The 15,228-nt window shown below is 34.7% G+C and overlaps 2 protein-coding genes across 2 annotated transcripts; both read right to left on the bottom strand.

Moving 5' to 3' along the window:
• Positions 1 to 5,269: 5,269 nt before the first annotated feature.
• Positions 5,270 to 7,915, bottom strand: LOC114290137 (uncharacterized). The gene is made up of 6 exons (XM_082923833.1): positions 7,772 to 7,915; positions 7,588 to 7,673; positions 6,888 to 6,990; positions 6,718 to 6,789; positions 6,274 to 6,335; positions 5,270 to 5,747 (listed from the first exon to the last, which is right to left on the bottom strand). Exons 1-6 carry the CDS (start codon positions 7,913 to 7,915, stop codon positions 5,324 to 5,326), a joined length of 891 nt encoding a protein of 296 aa, XP_082779959.1. The 3' UTR covers positions 5,270 to 5,323.
• Positions 7,916 to 8,156: 241 nt separating this feature from the next.
• Positions 8,157 to 9,285, bottom strand: LOC145823495 (protein WVD2-like 7). Its single transcript, XM_082923003.1, has 3 exons — positions 8,824 to 9,285; positions 8,637 to 8,695; positions 8,157 to 8,539 (listed from the first exon to the last, which is right to left on the bottom strand). Exons 1-3 carry the CDS (start codon positions 9,070 to 9,072, stop codon positions 8,467 to 8,469), a joined length of 381 nt encoding a protein of 126 aa, XP_082779129.1. The 5' UTR covers positions 9,073 to 9,285; the 3' UTR covers positions 8,157 to 8,466.
• Between the last annotated feature and the right edge of the window lie 5,943 nt (positions 9,286 to 15,228).

Raw genomic sequence — 15,228 nt, 5'->3', positions numbered from 1 at the left:
TTTTTTGTAATTAACCCTTATATATATATATATATTTTTTTTTTGTGCGTGTGTATATATATAATTTACGTATCTTATTGTATATGTACAAGGATACTTGTATATATGATAAAAAAAATTTATTCAAATTTTGACTCTTCCGATGATACTCTCTCCATCCTATTTTATTGGTCCATTATTACATTTTTTGTTGTCCCAAAATGTATGTCCACTTTGAAAGTCAAAATTTTAAATTTAAAAATTTTCAAAATTATCCCTTGTAAAGTAATTATTAATATATTTTAAAAAATAATATTTGAAAGTTCTAATACAGCTCTAATGATGTGGAAAGTGCTCAGGTAGCTTTAATCCTTAATCCATTAAAACATTAATCCATTAAAGTATTAATAAGAATAACATTTGAATTTTGAATTCATCTCTAGTTTTGATGACTAAGAATGACATTAATCCATTAAAGTATTAATAAGTGTCTCTTACATATTAGGTAGCTTTAATCCTTAATCCATTAAAACATTGATAAGTGTTTCTTACATTTCAAGTAATCTTTCTTACGTAGTATGGACGAAATCAAAATTTTATCATTAGAAAAGTCAAAATTTGAATAAATTTTTTTATCATATATATATATATATATATAAGCACACATGTACATATATAATAAGATATGTAAGTTAATATACACACACAAAAAGAAATTAATTATACTCATATAGGGACAGGAATTGAGTCTCATATATTAATTTTTAAATAAATTAATAATTGATATGTAATAACTCACATTATTATAAAATTAATGATATAAAATGTACGTTGTGGTGAAAAAATATAGACACTTATATTTCTAAGCAAACAAGTTATAGATTCTAGTAAGACTCACATAAACATGCATAAATTTGGCGCGATTTCAGAGAATAACGCAAGTGGTGGAAGAAAATATTACCCAATCAACTTTAATAACAATGGCTCTCGTGCCTTAACAATGGTGGAAATTTTGTTCGGCCAAGCCTAACCAGACACACATTTAAGAGTACTATTTTCTTAAAAATTAAGCATTTTCTGTGATATTTGTGGGTTTTATATATAAAAAAATGTTTTTTTTTGGTTTCTTAAAATGAAAGTGTAATAAAAAAAAATGCTCATTCCTTGTTACCTTATGAAATAATAACTTTTCATTTGCTATTGGATGAATGCCTTTAAAAAGTAAAAAATAAAAGTTAGTGATTCAAACGTGAAAATAAACAATCTAATAGAATTATCATTCGATTCCACATTCATTCAAATAAATCAAATATTACATTAGAAAAAAATTTAAGTTCACGTAATTTGGTCACAAAATTATACACAACTCTGTCATATGAAGTAAATCAACCAAGAATTTAGATTTGCCAAAATTGATGATCCTGTGAAATTGGTGCATTGTAAGACCAATCGGGATGTCTATATTAGTGATTTAAACCGTTTATCTTATGTGACAAGCTAATGCAAAAAATTAAGTTAATCATATACAAGTAATCATATGATCAAATAACATCTAAACCGTTCAAATTGACAATGTATTATTAAGATTTTCAACTTTAACAAATCCAAACTCACCCACCAAATGTATCAAAACGTCATTAGAGAGAATTGTGTCAGATTTTGAATAAAATTATATAATCTAAAATGAGCTTTTTTGCAAGGCCATTATTTCTGTAACTCAAACATGGATACAATAAAATTGTATACAAAACCAAAATAAATAAAATAAAATTATATAGGTCTACAATGACATGGATGTGCCTAATTCAATTGTAACTGCAAAGATGCATTACAGCAATAACTACACTAATATATCATCCTTCCAACCAGAATTTTAGTAACCCAGGAAATTGTGATTATGATACATATAGTAGTTGGCCATAAATATGAAGAAACTCACATGACAACTGCAGTAGCACCTCAATGTACAAGGTTAAACTGCAACATTCTCATGCCAAAATGGCCGCAACAATCAAGATGTGAACTGTAAGTCAATTTACCTTCTAACAGATGAAAACTCGGCCAAATTCACAACATTTTTGTACACTAGCCTAATCTCCATCCACCACTTCAACCAGCCTGCAACGAAATTGGGTGGTGTTTCCTCTTTCCTGGACTGAAATTTTGCTCCATTCCCATTCAGTTCAAGCTGACTCAGTTGCCCAGTGAAGCTGCATTGTTTTATTATACCATCCAGTTCTGATGGAGGCAAACCATAATCACTCATGCTTGTTTGATAAGTTCCTCCTTACCATTAAGCAAATCGTGGAAGTTGAATTTACCACAACCAAAGTCGTTATAATCGCTCGTACTTGATTCTACTGTTTGGGCTCATCATGTTTGGTTCCATTTTTTTGAATTATATTTCCAAAAAGTGAGTTGAAAACTCTATTTTGAAAAAGAATCTTTGCTTGGTTTTAAAAAAAATGCATTATTGCATATTCAAGTTTCCCTACAATTTAAGGAGAGAAATAATTTTTTTTTTTTTTTTAAATTGTCACATCAAAAAATACTCCCATGTTAGTTTTCGAAAAACTTTGTCTGGTTTTCAAAATAACCAAACAAAAACTCCAAAAATTTCAAAAAAATGAATTAGAAAATAGGAACCAAACACAATGATTGATTTCTCCGTGATCTGTTTGGCTCAAACCTTGAATACCTGGATTATTTTCTCTCAGCCTGGTTGACCAGTTCTGCTAAGGCGATTGAAGGGTGTCTACCATTCCCATGAGAATCAATTTGTCCAATTTCTATGGATTGAATTGCTTTGGCTATGAGATTCCTAGTTTCAATGAGGGAAGCTTGAGCGAGAGGGCTCTTTGTTGCAGCTGCCTCAAAAGCCTTTGCAGCCTTTTCAGCTTCAGCTTTCAATAACCTGTAAAATGTTATAAATCTATGAATAGAATCCTCAGATAAATCATAGCTAAACCAGCCTAACATATCAACAGGGACTCAACGTCAATTGAGAGAGGGGCGGTGTTTGCAATTCATTTCTGACTTCTACACTTCTGCATATGATGTGTAGTGACAGATGTACAGGTACAAACAATAACTCAGCCAGCCACCGATTGTTAGTGACTCAGGCTTGTTTGGTACAATTTCTTATAAGCTAAAAGATAATAATCATAAAGTAGAAATTAAATGCATCCTTCCTCAGTTTCTCAACAATCAGCTTTTTCAGTTTATTTAAGATATTTTTGGCTTGTTAGAGCATCTTACATAATGGTTAAAAGTGTGCTCCAACTTCTTCATCAAATCTCAAGTGAGAGGCTATTTTTTCACAAATCAATGACGAACCAAATCTTTCACCAAATTCCCAACAGTCATATTTTTACTCAAATTTGATGAAATTTTGAAAAGAGTAAGGATTGGAGATGATTTTCTTTCACCAAAAATGGTTAAAACAAGTTTTTAGAAGAAGATCGAAAATTTTCAAAAATATTTGACCAAAAAATGAAAAATGAAAAAAGAGAAAGGATGGTAGTGTTCTGTATCAGATTAGCGGTTGTTTGGGAAGTGCTAGATTAGTATATTTTTTGACCTTTTACGTACAAACGTGAAATATGAGTTGGGTTTGAAGTGATGTGGTAGAGAGATGATGTGACTTCAATATGATAATTGTGACCTAAATAGGATAATGTGCTAAAATAGCATGTGCTATTTTAGCACATGCCAAACAACCACTAAGCTTTTAATCAAATTTTCATTCAAATTCGATGAAAAAAAGATCAAAGACTGGAGGTCCTCTTAGTTGTAAGTAGAAGCTATACCAAACTCTCACATAGATTCCCAAAATAAAATAAAATAATTGATAAGTAGTCCCCATAAGCTGCACCAAACAAGCAGTGGATTGCTTCCATATTCTCATAATTCCTTGTTAAATATATAATACAATATAATTGAACAAGAATTGGCACTTACTTTGCTCGTTGAATGGCTTCAGTCTTCTTATTTTCAGCAGCTGCTCTCTCTGCTCTAATGTTCTTTATCATCTCTAGTTTGGAGCTTGCCAAAGGATCCTTAAATAAGGGCATATTACTTCTTAACCTAGTACGACGCTTTTGGCTTTCAGTCACATTCCCTGTGGAATTATCAGTGTCATTAGCTTTCTTCTTTGTGGGATTCTGTGTTCTGGGTTGTCTCTCACTACTTGGCCTTCTCTTTCGCTTCCTTTCTGCTCCAACTGGTGTGCCATGATATTTATAAAGGGCAGTGCAAACCCTGACACGGTATGCCTAGTGGGAAAAGATAAAACTTGCTTAACAAACCATGTTTTGGAAAATTTAATGTGATATATAAAAAAAACCCAAAAGGGTTTATTAACTTATAATGACTATCTCAATTACAGTGGAACAAATATTACTATCTTTCTTCTGATACTTTGCAATGAAATATACAGATTATCACCACAAATCCCAAGTGAGCCTTGGGCCCAAAAGGGAAAACTTATATTCAGTCCAACTTACCAATCGTTTGATACTTCTCTCTCCACAAATAATCAGTAGATGTTGGGAACTTACACACAGGATAAAAGAGAGGGCAAAAAAAAAAAAGAAAAGAAGTTGGAGAAATTCTATGTAAAAAGTAGCATAGAAGTTCAAGTCTTAAATCAGAAAACGGAGGGTATAAGGATTTATTCATTGGACATTCAATGGTGTATCACAAGACAAAAAACAAAGTAGGTTGAAACATCTACAAATCGATATCTTGGAATGTTAAGCTCCAATAATATGTTATAGATTTTTATCATCAACTTCATGAATTAATTCCAAGATATAAGGCTTTTCTTATTATAACACGCTCAAAAGGATCCCTCGTTCGTCCATCAAATATTCTACTTTTTTCTGTGTACTTGGATTCAATTCAAATACCCATCAATTAGCTGTTTGCACACCGTTTTCGTGCTAATGTAGTCTAAGGGGCATATGCATAGCTAGTACTAGTAATAAGTTAGTCATCCATTTAGGAATGGCAGCAAAACCCAGAGCTTGATAGGATTAGGCTACCACCCCTTTTTCAAAACATTTATGCTTCGCTTGTTTCAACAGAAAATATTCTCCACGGAAACCTTTTTTTCCAGAAAATGTTTTCCATAGAGAACATTTTTCTATGTTTCATTACATTCTTCAAACTTATGTAATTAGTGGTGGTGGTGGCCGTGGCGTGGTGGTTTTAGTGGTGATGGTGGTGGAAAATATTTTCTACCCAAATAATTTTATTTGTCGTTGACCATGGAAAACATTTTCCATTTTCTGTTGTACCAAACACCAAAAATCAGCAGAAAATGTTTTCCGCATTTGGAGGGTTAGACAAAGTGAATTAAATGATCACTTGATGAAAAGCAAACAAGATGGACTAGGCCAAATAAACAGCATACATTCTCAGCAGAAAATGCAACATATGCCCTTGCAGGATCAGCCCATTTGGCAGAAATGGCCTCTGAAATTTTCCTCCTTTGCTCAAGAGAATTGGGTGCTCTCTTGCTACCTTTCGGTCTTGCCATTTTTCTACTTTGTTCAACACTCTCCAACCATTCCTGCTCAAGCTGTTCATCCAAGATCTTATAGGAGTCCCACTGCTTCTCTTCCTCACCAACAAATCCCTTTCTAGAAGCTTCTGCTATCAAATTCTGCCATTCAAAGTAGCAAGTTTCCTGCAGCTTCAGTTTTTCACGGCGCCTTTCCCACCCCATTCGCACTCCATTGCCAATTTTCATCCTTGTTTCTTCGCTGCACAATCAATAAAGAACATGGTAAATAAAGTGATTAAAGCAGTATGTGGAAAATTACAAACTGAAGGTCAAAAACTCAAAACTCCTGTTAGACTTAAAGAAGGCCCTAGTACAAATCCAGGGTAATGCCAAGCATCTAATTCACTGAATCTTCTCAATTTCCAAAATCTCATATTTGAAGAAGAAAACAGACTAATATTAACAGTAAACAAGGCACAAATTATTACAAAATGAAGGAGGAAAAAATTAAAATAGTTTAGTCTTTTTCTGGCTTCAGCCTCCAAGAACCAACAAAAGAGAAAAACAAATATCAATTAACTGAACCCAAATGACTGAACCCATCTAAGATTCAATCTAAAAGACCAGAACATCAATTAACAAGACAAGCAGAATATCCAGGATTTTTTTGTTAGTGAATATCCAGAAAGTTTATGAATAACCAAGTACTTGTAAATTCGATGATAGAAAGAAAAATAGCAGAACCAAAAATTGAAATAACAAGACGGAATGTCATGAGATTCTACCTCTGAGCATGTCCCAGGTTAACTAACTTCATCTTAACCTGCATAGGCTGTGTCAGTGAGATCTGCTACAAAGAATTTACATTAACAGGTTCAGTGCTGGCAGGGAAGGTACAAGAGAAAAGCAAATAGTTTTAAGAATTCATGAGAAATGTTTAACAGAAATTGAACCCCTATGACACCCAAGGGGTTCAATTTCTGTTAAACATTTCTCATGAATTATTGAACCCAACAACTTCAGATCAACTGAGGCTATTTGTGTTTCTCAATTATTTCGTCCATGAATTACTTAGAAACCGGACCAAGACATTTAGGCACTTGCTCCTGTTAGTTCTTCAGGTCTGTGAGAGGTATGCATTTCATTTGCATTGCTTGTGTCAAAAAAAGAAGAAAAAAAAATTCAATCAATTAATCCAATCACCGTTAAAATATAGGTCGAGAGATGACCTTATTTTTTGCTTGGAGATACACTTTATTTGCCTCCTTGGCATTTGTCTTCTCTTCTAGCTTCTGAAAGAACTGAAACAGCAAATGATAAAAAGACAGTAAAAAACATCAGCATAACAATAAATGAGTAAAACTGCAAATATATATGGAGTGAATGGATCTGGACTTGCCTCTTTACGTTTTGCCGCTCTTTCTTCACACCTCAAGCTAAAAGAGGAGGGTACTGTGGGAGGTCGTGCTTTGGGTCCAGATACACCTGAAGTCTTCAAATGGCTGCATAGTGTTAAATAAAATTTAGAATTCTTGCATAACCTTGTTAGAGTAATTGTGTTGCACAAAATTTTGTCTAGGTTTTCTCACATGTGCTGAGGAAAAGTGATACTTGAATTGCAAAATTGGTTCCTATAAACTGTAATGGTATCACTGGCATGGATGGTATTGAAATATGTATTTAATATGAAATAAATTAGGTATGAATAGTAACAAACAGAAGGCAGCATTACAGAAAGTGTAAGAGATGCTACTTCATTTTGGAAAGATAGTTTGTGGGTTCGACCATGAGAGTAGCCACTTTGTGTAAATAATGCCAAAGGTTAGGTTTGTATCCAATCTACCCCTAATAGACCCCAATCCTATGGGCGCTAAACTGGGAGTACTTTATTATTATTATTATTATTATTACATTTTTTAGTTTGCATCCACGCCTTATCTATCCCTTGTGCCAGAAACACAATACTAGCAAGACTTTTGGAACTTTCTTGGAGCTATTGTTCCTAGTATGCAATACAAAATCTCTACACTCAGTAGATAGCGATATGAGCATCTAATGAGAACTCTACAATCCACAACATAGGCAAAATAAGATCTTACTCTATCCCATGTGATTTCCCATCTGCTATCCTCCTTCCAGAAACTAAGATCTTGGCATTTGTCTTCTCTTCTAGCTTTTGAAAGAACTGAAACAACAAATGATAAAAAGATAGCAAAAAACATCAGCATAACAATAAATGAGTAAAACTGCAGATATACATGGAGTGAATGGATCTGGACTTGCCTCTTTACGTTTTGCCGCTCTATCTTCACACCTCAAGCTAAAAGGGGAGGGTACTGTGGGACGTCGTGCTTTGGGTCCAGATACACCTGAGGTTTTCAAATGGCTGCATAGTGTTAAATAAAATTTAGAATTATTGCATAACATCGTTAGAGTAATTGTGTTGCATGAAATTTTGTTTAGGTTTTCTCACATGTGATGGGGAAGAGTGATACTTGAATTGCAAAATTGGTTCCTATAAACTGTAATGGTATAACTGGCAAGGATGGTATTGACATATGTATTTAATATGAAATAAATTAGGCATGAGTAGTAACAAACAGAAGGCAGCATAACAGAAAGTGCAAGGGAAGCTACTTCATTTTGGATAGATAGTTTGAGGGTTCAACCATGAGAGTAACCACTTTGTGCAAATAATGCCAAAGTTAGGCTTGTATCCAATCTATGCCTCCTAGACCCCAATCCTATGGGCGCTAAACTGGGAGTACTTTTTTATTATTACTATTATTATTACTTTTTTTAGGTTGCATCCACGTCTTATCAATACCTTGTGCCAGAAACACAATACTAGCAGGACTTTTGGAACTTTCTTGGAGCTATTGTTCCTAGTATGCAATACAAAATCTTTACACTCAGTAGATAGTGATATGAGCATCTAATCAAAACTCTACAATCCACAACATAGACAAACTAAGATCTTACTCTATCCCATGTGATTTCCCATCTGCTATCCTCCTTCTAGAAACTGAGCAATCATCCACTGGTTTACTTCTGTAAACCATGAAATTAAACATTTTAGTGAAAGAAGACGAATATACATACACGTAGAAAAATGGCACAATTTTAAAGGGTTAAGCAAACAAACAACCTTCTTCTTTCTTCTTGAGGAGCTGTTGAAGAATGCACTGATAACCCATTTGCTGATGCCTGCAGTTTACCAAAAACCAAAAACGTTATCTCAGCTATGTGTTACAGTGTGCACTAGCACGCTATTGCACATGCACAAAGCAGCAAACAAGGTGAATGAGGTGAAGGCAAGGAAGTAAAGTAAGCACCCTAGTTGGAATTCGTGGAGGATTTGAGCTGTCTCTGGATGTCTCTTCCATATCATTTGGTTCATTACACGCTGCATTTTGCTCCTCAAGCAATGCTGCAGGTTTCTTAGCACCATTTCTGTTGTAAAGGGCTTCGAAATAAGCTTTCCTCTGGGCAACTAAACCTGGCTTAGAAGATTTCTTATCTTCTTCCAAGTACTGATTGTTAGAGAAACACGACCATTTTTCACACGCCAATGATTCCAACATGAACCTCCGAAATGAGATTGATGTTGTCAGGGCACAATAAGGATCTCCCTGTAATGAGATTCTTTCAAGTGTTTCTTAGTAAAATCATCAAAGCTTACACATGTATCCACTAATATATTTTAAATAGAATTGCAAAGACATACATACCCAACTCCAAATATAATCTACTTCAAGAACACATGTGATAGAAACATTTTAACAAGGTACCCTATTATTTTGTGATTCTAATAAAACAAGGGCAAATTATACCAGTTGTGTCTATAATTTGACTCTTTAGTCAATTTAGTCATTGTAGTTCCCATTGTATTAATTTTGCCTCTTAACCAATGTTTTAAAAACTGGACCGGTGAACGAACCGGAAAAGGGATTGGGCGGACGGGTCACTGGTTCGACCGTCGGGTTAAACCGGATCGAACCGTGACGTCATAATTACGTCATAAATATTTTTTTTAAATATAAATTAATAATATATAATAAATTTTCAATTTTTTTTTAATTCTTAAATATTTTCAGTTATGTTTTTCTAAAAAAAAAAAAAAAACTAAAAGCATCCAGTACTTCACATGCTAACAATAAAGAAAATTAAAAAAAATAGAAAACCCATTACTCAAAAAATAATAAAAAAAGCCCCTCACTCACACTATCTCTCTGCGCACATTCTCAATTTTTATATAGATGAAAAACCATTGCTCAGCCTCAAAACAAAGGGCCAAAAACAGGGGTTCTCTAAAATGGGTTCTCAGAGTGGTCTTTCATTCAAGAGAGAGAGAAATCAAAATCTACCTCATTCAATGAGCAAGCAGCAGCAGGGAAAGAAAGAGAGATGTGATGGGTGTCTTCTTCTTTATTGATAATCAATAGGGGGAAAGCAAGCAGTGGGTGTCTTCTTCTTTATTGTAAGAAGAGTTGAGAGCTTGAGTTGAGTTGAGTGATTCGTTAATGGTGATGATGATTGATGAAAAGAGAGAGATGCGGCTGTGCAAGGTTTTGCCGAAGATCTGCTGCGGCTGAAGAGAAACGAGACAGATTTGGGTTTTTTTTTTTTTTTTTAACAAAACTGTTCCGGTTTGATTGACCCGTGAACGGGTCAGACGGTTCGACCGGCGGTTCAAACGGTTCTCTTTAAATACACCGGTATTTGACTTTGAACGGTTTGGGAGGGTTGACCGGACCGGAATCTCACCCGGTCGACGGTTCAACCGGTTGAACCGGCCGGTCCGGTCCGGTTTTCAAAACCTTGCTCTTAACCTTTCACATTGTGTAAATTTAGTTCAATTGATAAACATCTGCTAAGAAATTAGACAAAAATCAAAGAGAAAATGGTACATTTAAAAAGGGAATTAATCATTTTAATCCATCAATCACTTTGAAATAGACTATTTTTCCCTTTGATTTCAGTTCAATTTCTAAATGGGCATTATCAATTACGCTAAACTGACACAAAATGTGAAGAATTCAAGGGTAGAATTGATCAAATTAGAACTATCTATAAGAACGAAATTGACACAAGAAACAAACTACAAGACTACGGGTGTAATTTGCTGTAACAACATTAACTAAGCATTACATGAAATTCCCATGCAATTGGTTGATGATTGCAGTTATTAGTAAAGAAAGGAGCACAAGAATCAGAAGAAGAAGAAGAAGAAGAAGAAGAAGAAACTATAACTAGCAAAAGGGACAAATCAAGAACTCAAATGAAAAACCAAATACTGAGAACAGTAACAAATCAAGTATTGTCAAAATAATATTAAAACAACGACAAAGAAATAGCAATCCCATGTCAGAAAAATCAAAACCCACTAGGGTTTTCTGTGAAAATGAAGAAGATTGTGTTTTTTGGACAAACCTCTTCGGGTTCAGTGGAAGTAGTGCCAGCAGGTTGAGAGAAGGATCGAACAAGACAAGTTGGCGATTTACCCATTTCTGTCTTTGCAGTGAAGAGAGAGAAACTCAAAGAAACTCAAAGAAACCCAAAGAAACCTACCCTATGATTCCCTGAATCCTCTTTCTTTCTCTCTGTATCTTCTTCGTATAGGGTCTTCTTTTTTTTGATTCTCTTATGGGGTCTTCTTTGCTCTTCTAAATCTTGGAATCTCCAAGAATGCAGTTCATTCACTTTGTTAATATATTCCATAGTTAGATTATAGGCTCCTAACAGGTATGTTCAAACCCTACCTCCTTCTCTCCCTCGCTTATTCTTTCCTTTTCTTGTTCTTTTCCTTGATCAAACCTTGCCTTATTCTCTCCTTACCTTGTTCTTTCCTCTTCTTATTCTTTTCCTTGCACAGCAGTCCTCATGGCCTAGTGTCACTAGTTTGCCTTCACATTCACGATGGTTTTATTTTAAAAGATAGGTCAATTGATTAATAGTTTAAAAATTGGGGGAGGCGTTGGTGAAAACATTTTTTTACATTGCATACTTATTGATTTTTTTGTTTATTAATTACCCTTAAATTAATTTGATTTTGATATATTTTCTTTAAATTAGGATTTGTGAGAATTTATTTGATCTGTTTCAACTTAATTTTAAAATTCTTAAAATTTTGTTTGGAGATTTGAGTTTAGAATGCAAAGAAACCAAATAATTCTTCTTGGATGGGATTTTTAATTTCTGTTACAATCTCAAATTGGTTAACATAGGCTTTGCCAATGTCCATATAGGAAAATTATATAATAGTCCTAAAGTATCACGTAACTATATTCCTTTACCAATCATCATTTATTATATTTCTTTATATTCTTCAATTATCCAATATAAATAATCAATATTTCACCTTTTCTACTAATTATACTACCATAATACAAATAATTAATATTTCACCTTTTCTACCAATTATACTACCATGAAACACCACGTGACCGTATTTCCGGACTACCGAATTATCACCAGTGCATATAAGACCTCGTTTGTGAATATTTTATTTTTGTAATTTTTGATTTTTTTTGGGCTAAAATATGAGGTAAAAAAATTGATATACTTATGATATTTTTTTACTTTAGAAAAAAAGAATATTTAACTTTTTTTTAATAATTTATTAATCTTTTAATAACTTTTTAACTTAAACTAAAATAAACACTTTCCAAACGAAAACGAGACCTAAGCTCTTAAACATTCTCCCCTTACAAGTCAGTTTTTGAGTGTGAGTTTTACACGAGATTCATATCATTCTAGTTAAAATTTTATTTTGGGTGTTCCATGGCTTTTTAGTTGGATTGCAAAAAAATTAATTTTAACTTGAATTAATTTCTGATATGAGAAAAACTTGGATTAATTTTTGAAAGGATTATTTACTTATAAATATAGCGCAACTCTCTTATTTAAAATAAACTTATCTATTTTTCAATTGGATCTATTTTTTATATTCTTTTTAGACTTTCAATCCTTACATAGTTGTTGGCTTTTTTGGCTTTCGAAGGTAACTTTTGTAATTATGAGCATGCCAGCAATAATCAATCAGTCCTTACAGAAAATTAATTGTCAACCAATTATCAGACGATTGCGTTTTAGTTCTTTCAACTTCAATGAAAAAGACTTTTACTGGTGGCTTGATTTAGGAGAATTAAGCAAATAACAATTAAATGAAGAACAATTGAAGCATTTCATTAAAATGAAAACTTACAATGATCCAAACTCAGCCTCGTAGAGGTTTACAGCAACAATCTACTTGAAACTACTCATATGAATGAAGTGCAGTGCAGGAATTTTAAAGTGCAGAAATGTAAAGAACATGAAATGTAAAACTGGAAGGAAATAAAGTAGAATAAGACTGGTTTTTTGGATCTGAGTCTGGGGGTTTTTTCTGGAGCCTTCTCTGCTATTTATACTTCTCAAGGATGACTATCGAACTGCATTTCCAACCATCGAACTGCTCCTCCATGATCGCTGATCATGTTGCCTTATAATTAGCTCTACTATGCCATCACTTGCAGTTAGGCTTCCCTCATAATTTGGAATTTGAATGTGAGTAACCGTTGAAGCCACATCATTCTGCATCTCTTTGCTAATCCAATGCTACTCAGATCTCGTAATAACCAATGCTAAGTGCCACGTGTACGATTATGATTGAAGACTTGAATAGTCTTCCTGTATTACCCTTATTCTGCCACGTGTCGAATTGTAATTGGCTTATACAAAATATGTAGCCAACATTACCCCCCGCACTAATATACCCAATACTTGGTGATATTAGTGGATCGAGGTCTTTTATCCACGTCTTAGAACGTGCATAGGCTTTGCATTCTTCTAGAAATGCAACTGTCATTCATCATTTGCATTAAACTCTCCTTCAATCTTTTGAACACCCCCACCACCTTAGTATTCGAACAGACTGATACATTTTTTATGGCCGAATCAATTTTCTCCTCCATTGATCGAGCACACGAAGAGTCATCTGATGATGTTGTTCCTCCTCGAAAGAACCTCCATGCATTAATTAGCCACCTTTACCCACCTTTCTATATTTAAGTCATGGAAGCCTTTGCAAACTATCAACCCTTGGACGACGAACACATTGCCCTTAATCCTTTGATTCAGAAAGTTACAAATATGGACATGGGAAGTTCTTCTTCTGATTCACCCTCGGACTACGAACAAACTGCCCTCAATCCTTTGATTCAGAAAGTTGCAAATATAGACATGGGAAGTTCTTCTTCACAATCCTTTGCATGGGATAAGGCTGTGGCTTCTTCTTCCTCTGAGGCTTCTGACTGGGCAAGCTGGTTGGAACCTGAGGCCTGTGATTTAAGGGAACGAATTAACCATCACTTTGTCGAGTTCACTGATCCTTTAGAGTTCCCTTCCTATGCGCGAAGCTCGGTGGTTTACCCTTACGTGCCCATCGACTGATGACGCAGTTTGGAGGACAATCTGCTTATAGTATAGTACACATCCCCCATGCCTACAAAGATAGTGCACGCTACCCGACGCCCAAAAGAGGCACAAGGGTACAATCCATTGTTCTTAGCCCAGAAGGTGAAGCTTTGCTCTTCTGACTGGCTCGATTATATTAATGCCCTTGTTTCTTCTGCCCTTGCTCCTTCTCCTGAAGTGGAAGCTTCCATACCTCCTCCTCCGCCAAATTCTTGCTGGACAGAGAGATTGAGGCTTGCCCTCTCTGCGAATAAGGTCTTTCCTCCTTACAAGCCTCCACCTTTTCCTACTCCAGCTGAGCGGAAGCAAGCCCAACTTCTGCTTGCGGCCTTCTCTCACTTGCCTTTCAATGTTCTTGAGGACTACATCCCTCTCAAGAACCTTCGATGGGCTTGTGACATTCTGACTCGGGGTCACGTCCTCAACCCCCTCGTCCAAGCAGAGCTTCACATGTTTTTGGACCAACTCCCATTGTTTCTTCACTGGTATCGAACTTCTGTGGCCACCACTCAATCTTTGGACCAACTCTCATCCCTTCGAGTTCATGCCCAGTACGAAGCAGTGAACCTCATTGAAGAATTCGATAACTTCAAGAATAAAGATTCTGCGTACTGGGATGACTTGGATATGGACGAGCTGGAACAGGGATTGAAAGAAACATCGTTCGAAATAAAAGGCTGAAGAGCTCTTTTATCAAGTGAGAGCACATCAACTTCAGCAACCAATTTTGGAAGAAATAGAGGATAGAATAAAGAAAGAACAGAAATTCATTGACCATAGCTGGACCAAATTCCATGATCTTATTATTTATTCTATTCCTTACTTTTATGAGCTCAAATTTGTACCCAAAGAGGGCCATTCGATGTAATTGTTTTTGCTTTAATACAACTAAGTTGTTTCGCATTGTTTGATTTTGTCTCCGTTTGTCTTTAAAAGCAAATTTAGGGCTTCGAACTGAACAATCTTATCCTTCGAATCCGGATTCAATCGTTTTAAATGAAACACTAAAAAACCAACATGAACTTTTCCAATTTATGGATTATAGTTGACAATTTTTGCTGATTTTTATTTAGAATCAGTGCTTCGAATTTAACAATCTTGCCCCTTAAAGCTTGTTTTAATCATAACCAAAATATGGTCATGGTTAATATGATCAATCAGTTTTAAATTGACCATTTTTGTTTTGAACAACAGTCCATACTTTCAAAAATATGGAAGCCTTTTTTGAGGGCTGCACTATTTTAGTCCGAAAAGACAATCCTTTCGGTATATATAAACCAACT

Source organism: Camellia sinensis, chromosome 4 (genome assembly GCF_055761805.1).
Source record: "Camellia sinensis isolate YWXY chromosome 4, ASM5576180v1, whole genome shotgun sequence".
Lineage (NCBI taxonomy): Eukaryota > Viridiplantae > Streptophyta > Magnoliopsida > Ericales > Theaceae > Camellia > Camellia sinensis.
Note: the sequence above shows the minus strand (reverse complement) of the source record. Positions and strands in the feature narration are given on the sequence as shown.

What these genes read in the sequence shown, in the direction of transcription:
- LOC114290137 (XM_082923833.1), bottom strand. Translation starts at nt 7,915, where the DNA reads ATGTTATGCAATAATTCTAAATTTTATTTAACACTATGCAGCCATTTG. An exon ending in GGGAAATCACATGGGATAGA is followed by an intron (nt 6,991 to 7,587) that starts GTAAGATCTTAT and finishes AACACTATGCAG; the next exon opens with CCATTTGAAGACTTCAGGTG. An exon ending in ATCTCCAAGCAAAAAATAAG is followed by an intron (nt 6,336 to 6,717) that starts GTCATCTCTCGA and finishes TCTTTGTAGCAG; the next exon opens with ATCTCACTGACACAGCCTAT.
- LOC145823495 (XM_082923003.1), bottom strand. Translation starts at nt 9,072, where the DNA reads ATGTTGGAATCATTGGCGTGTGAAAAATGGTCGTGTTTCTCTAACAAT. An exon ending in CTCCACGAATTCCAACTAGG is followed by an intron (nt 8,696 to 8,823) that starts GTGCTTACTTTA and finishes GGTAAACTGCAG; the next exon opens with GCATCAGCAAATGGGTTATC. An exon ending in CCTCAAGAAGAAAGAAGAAG is followed by an intron (nt 8,540 to 8,636) that starts GTTGTTTGTTTG and finishes CATGGTTTACAG; the next exon opens with AAGTAAACCAGTGGATGATT.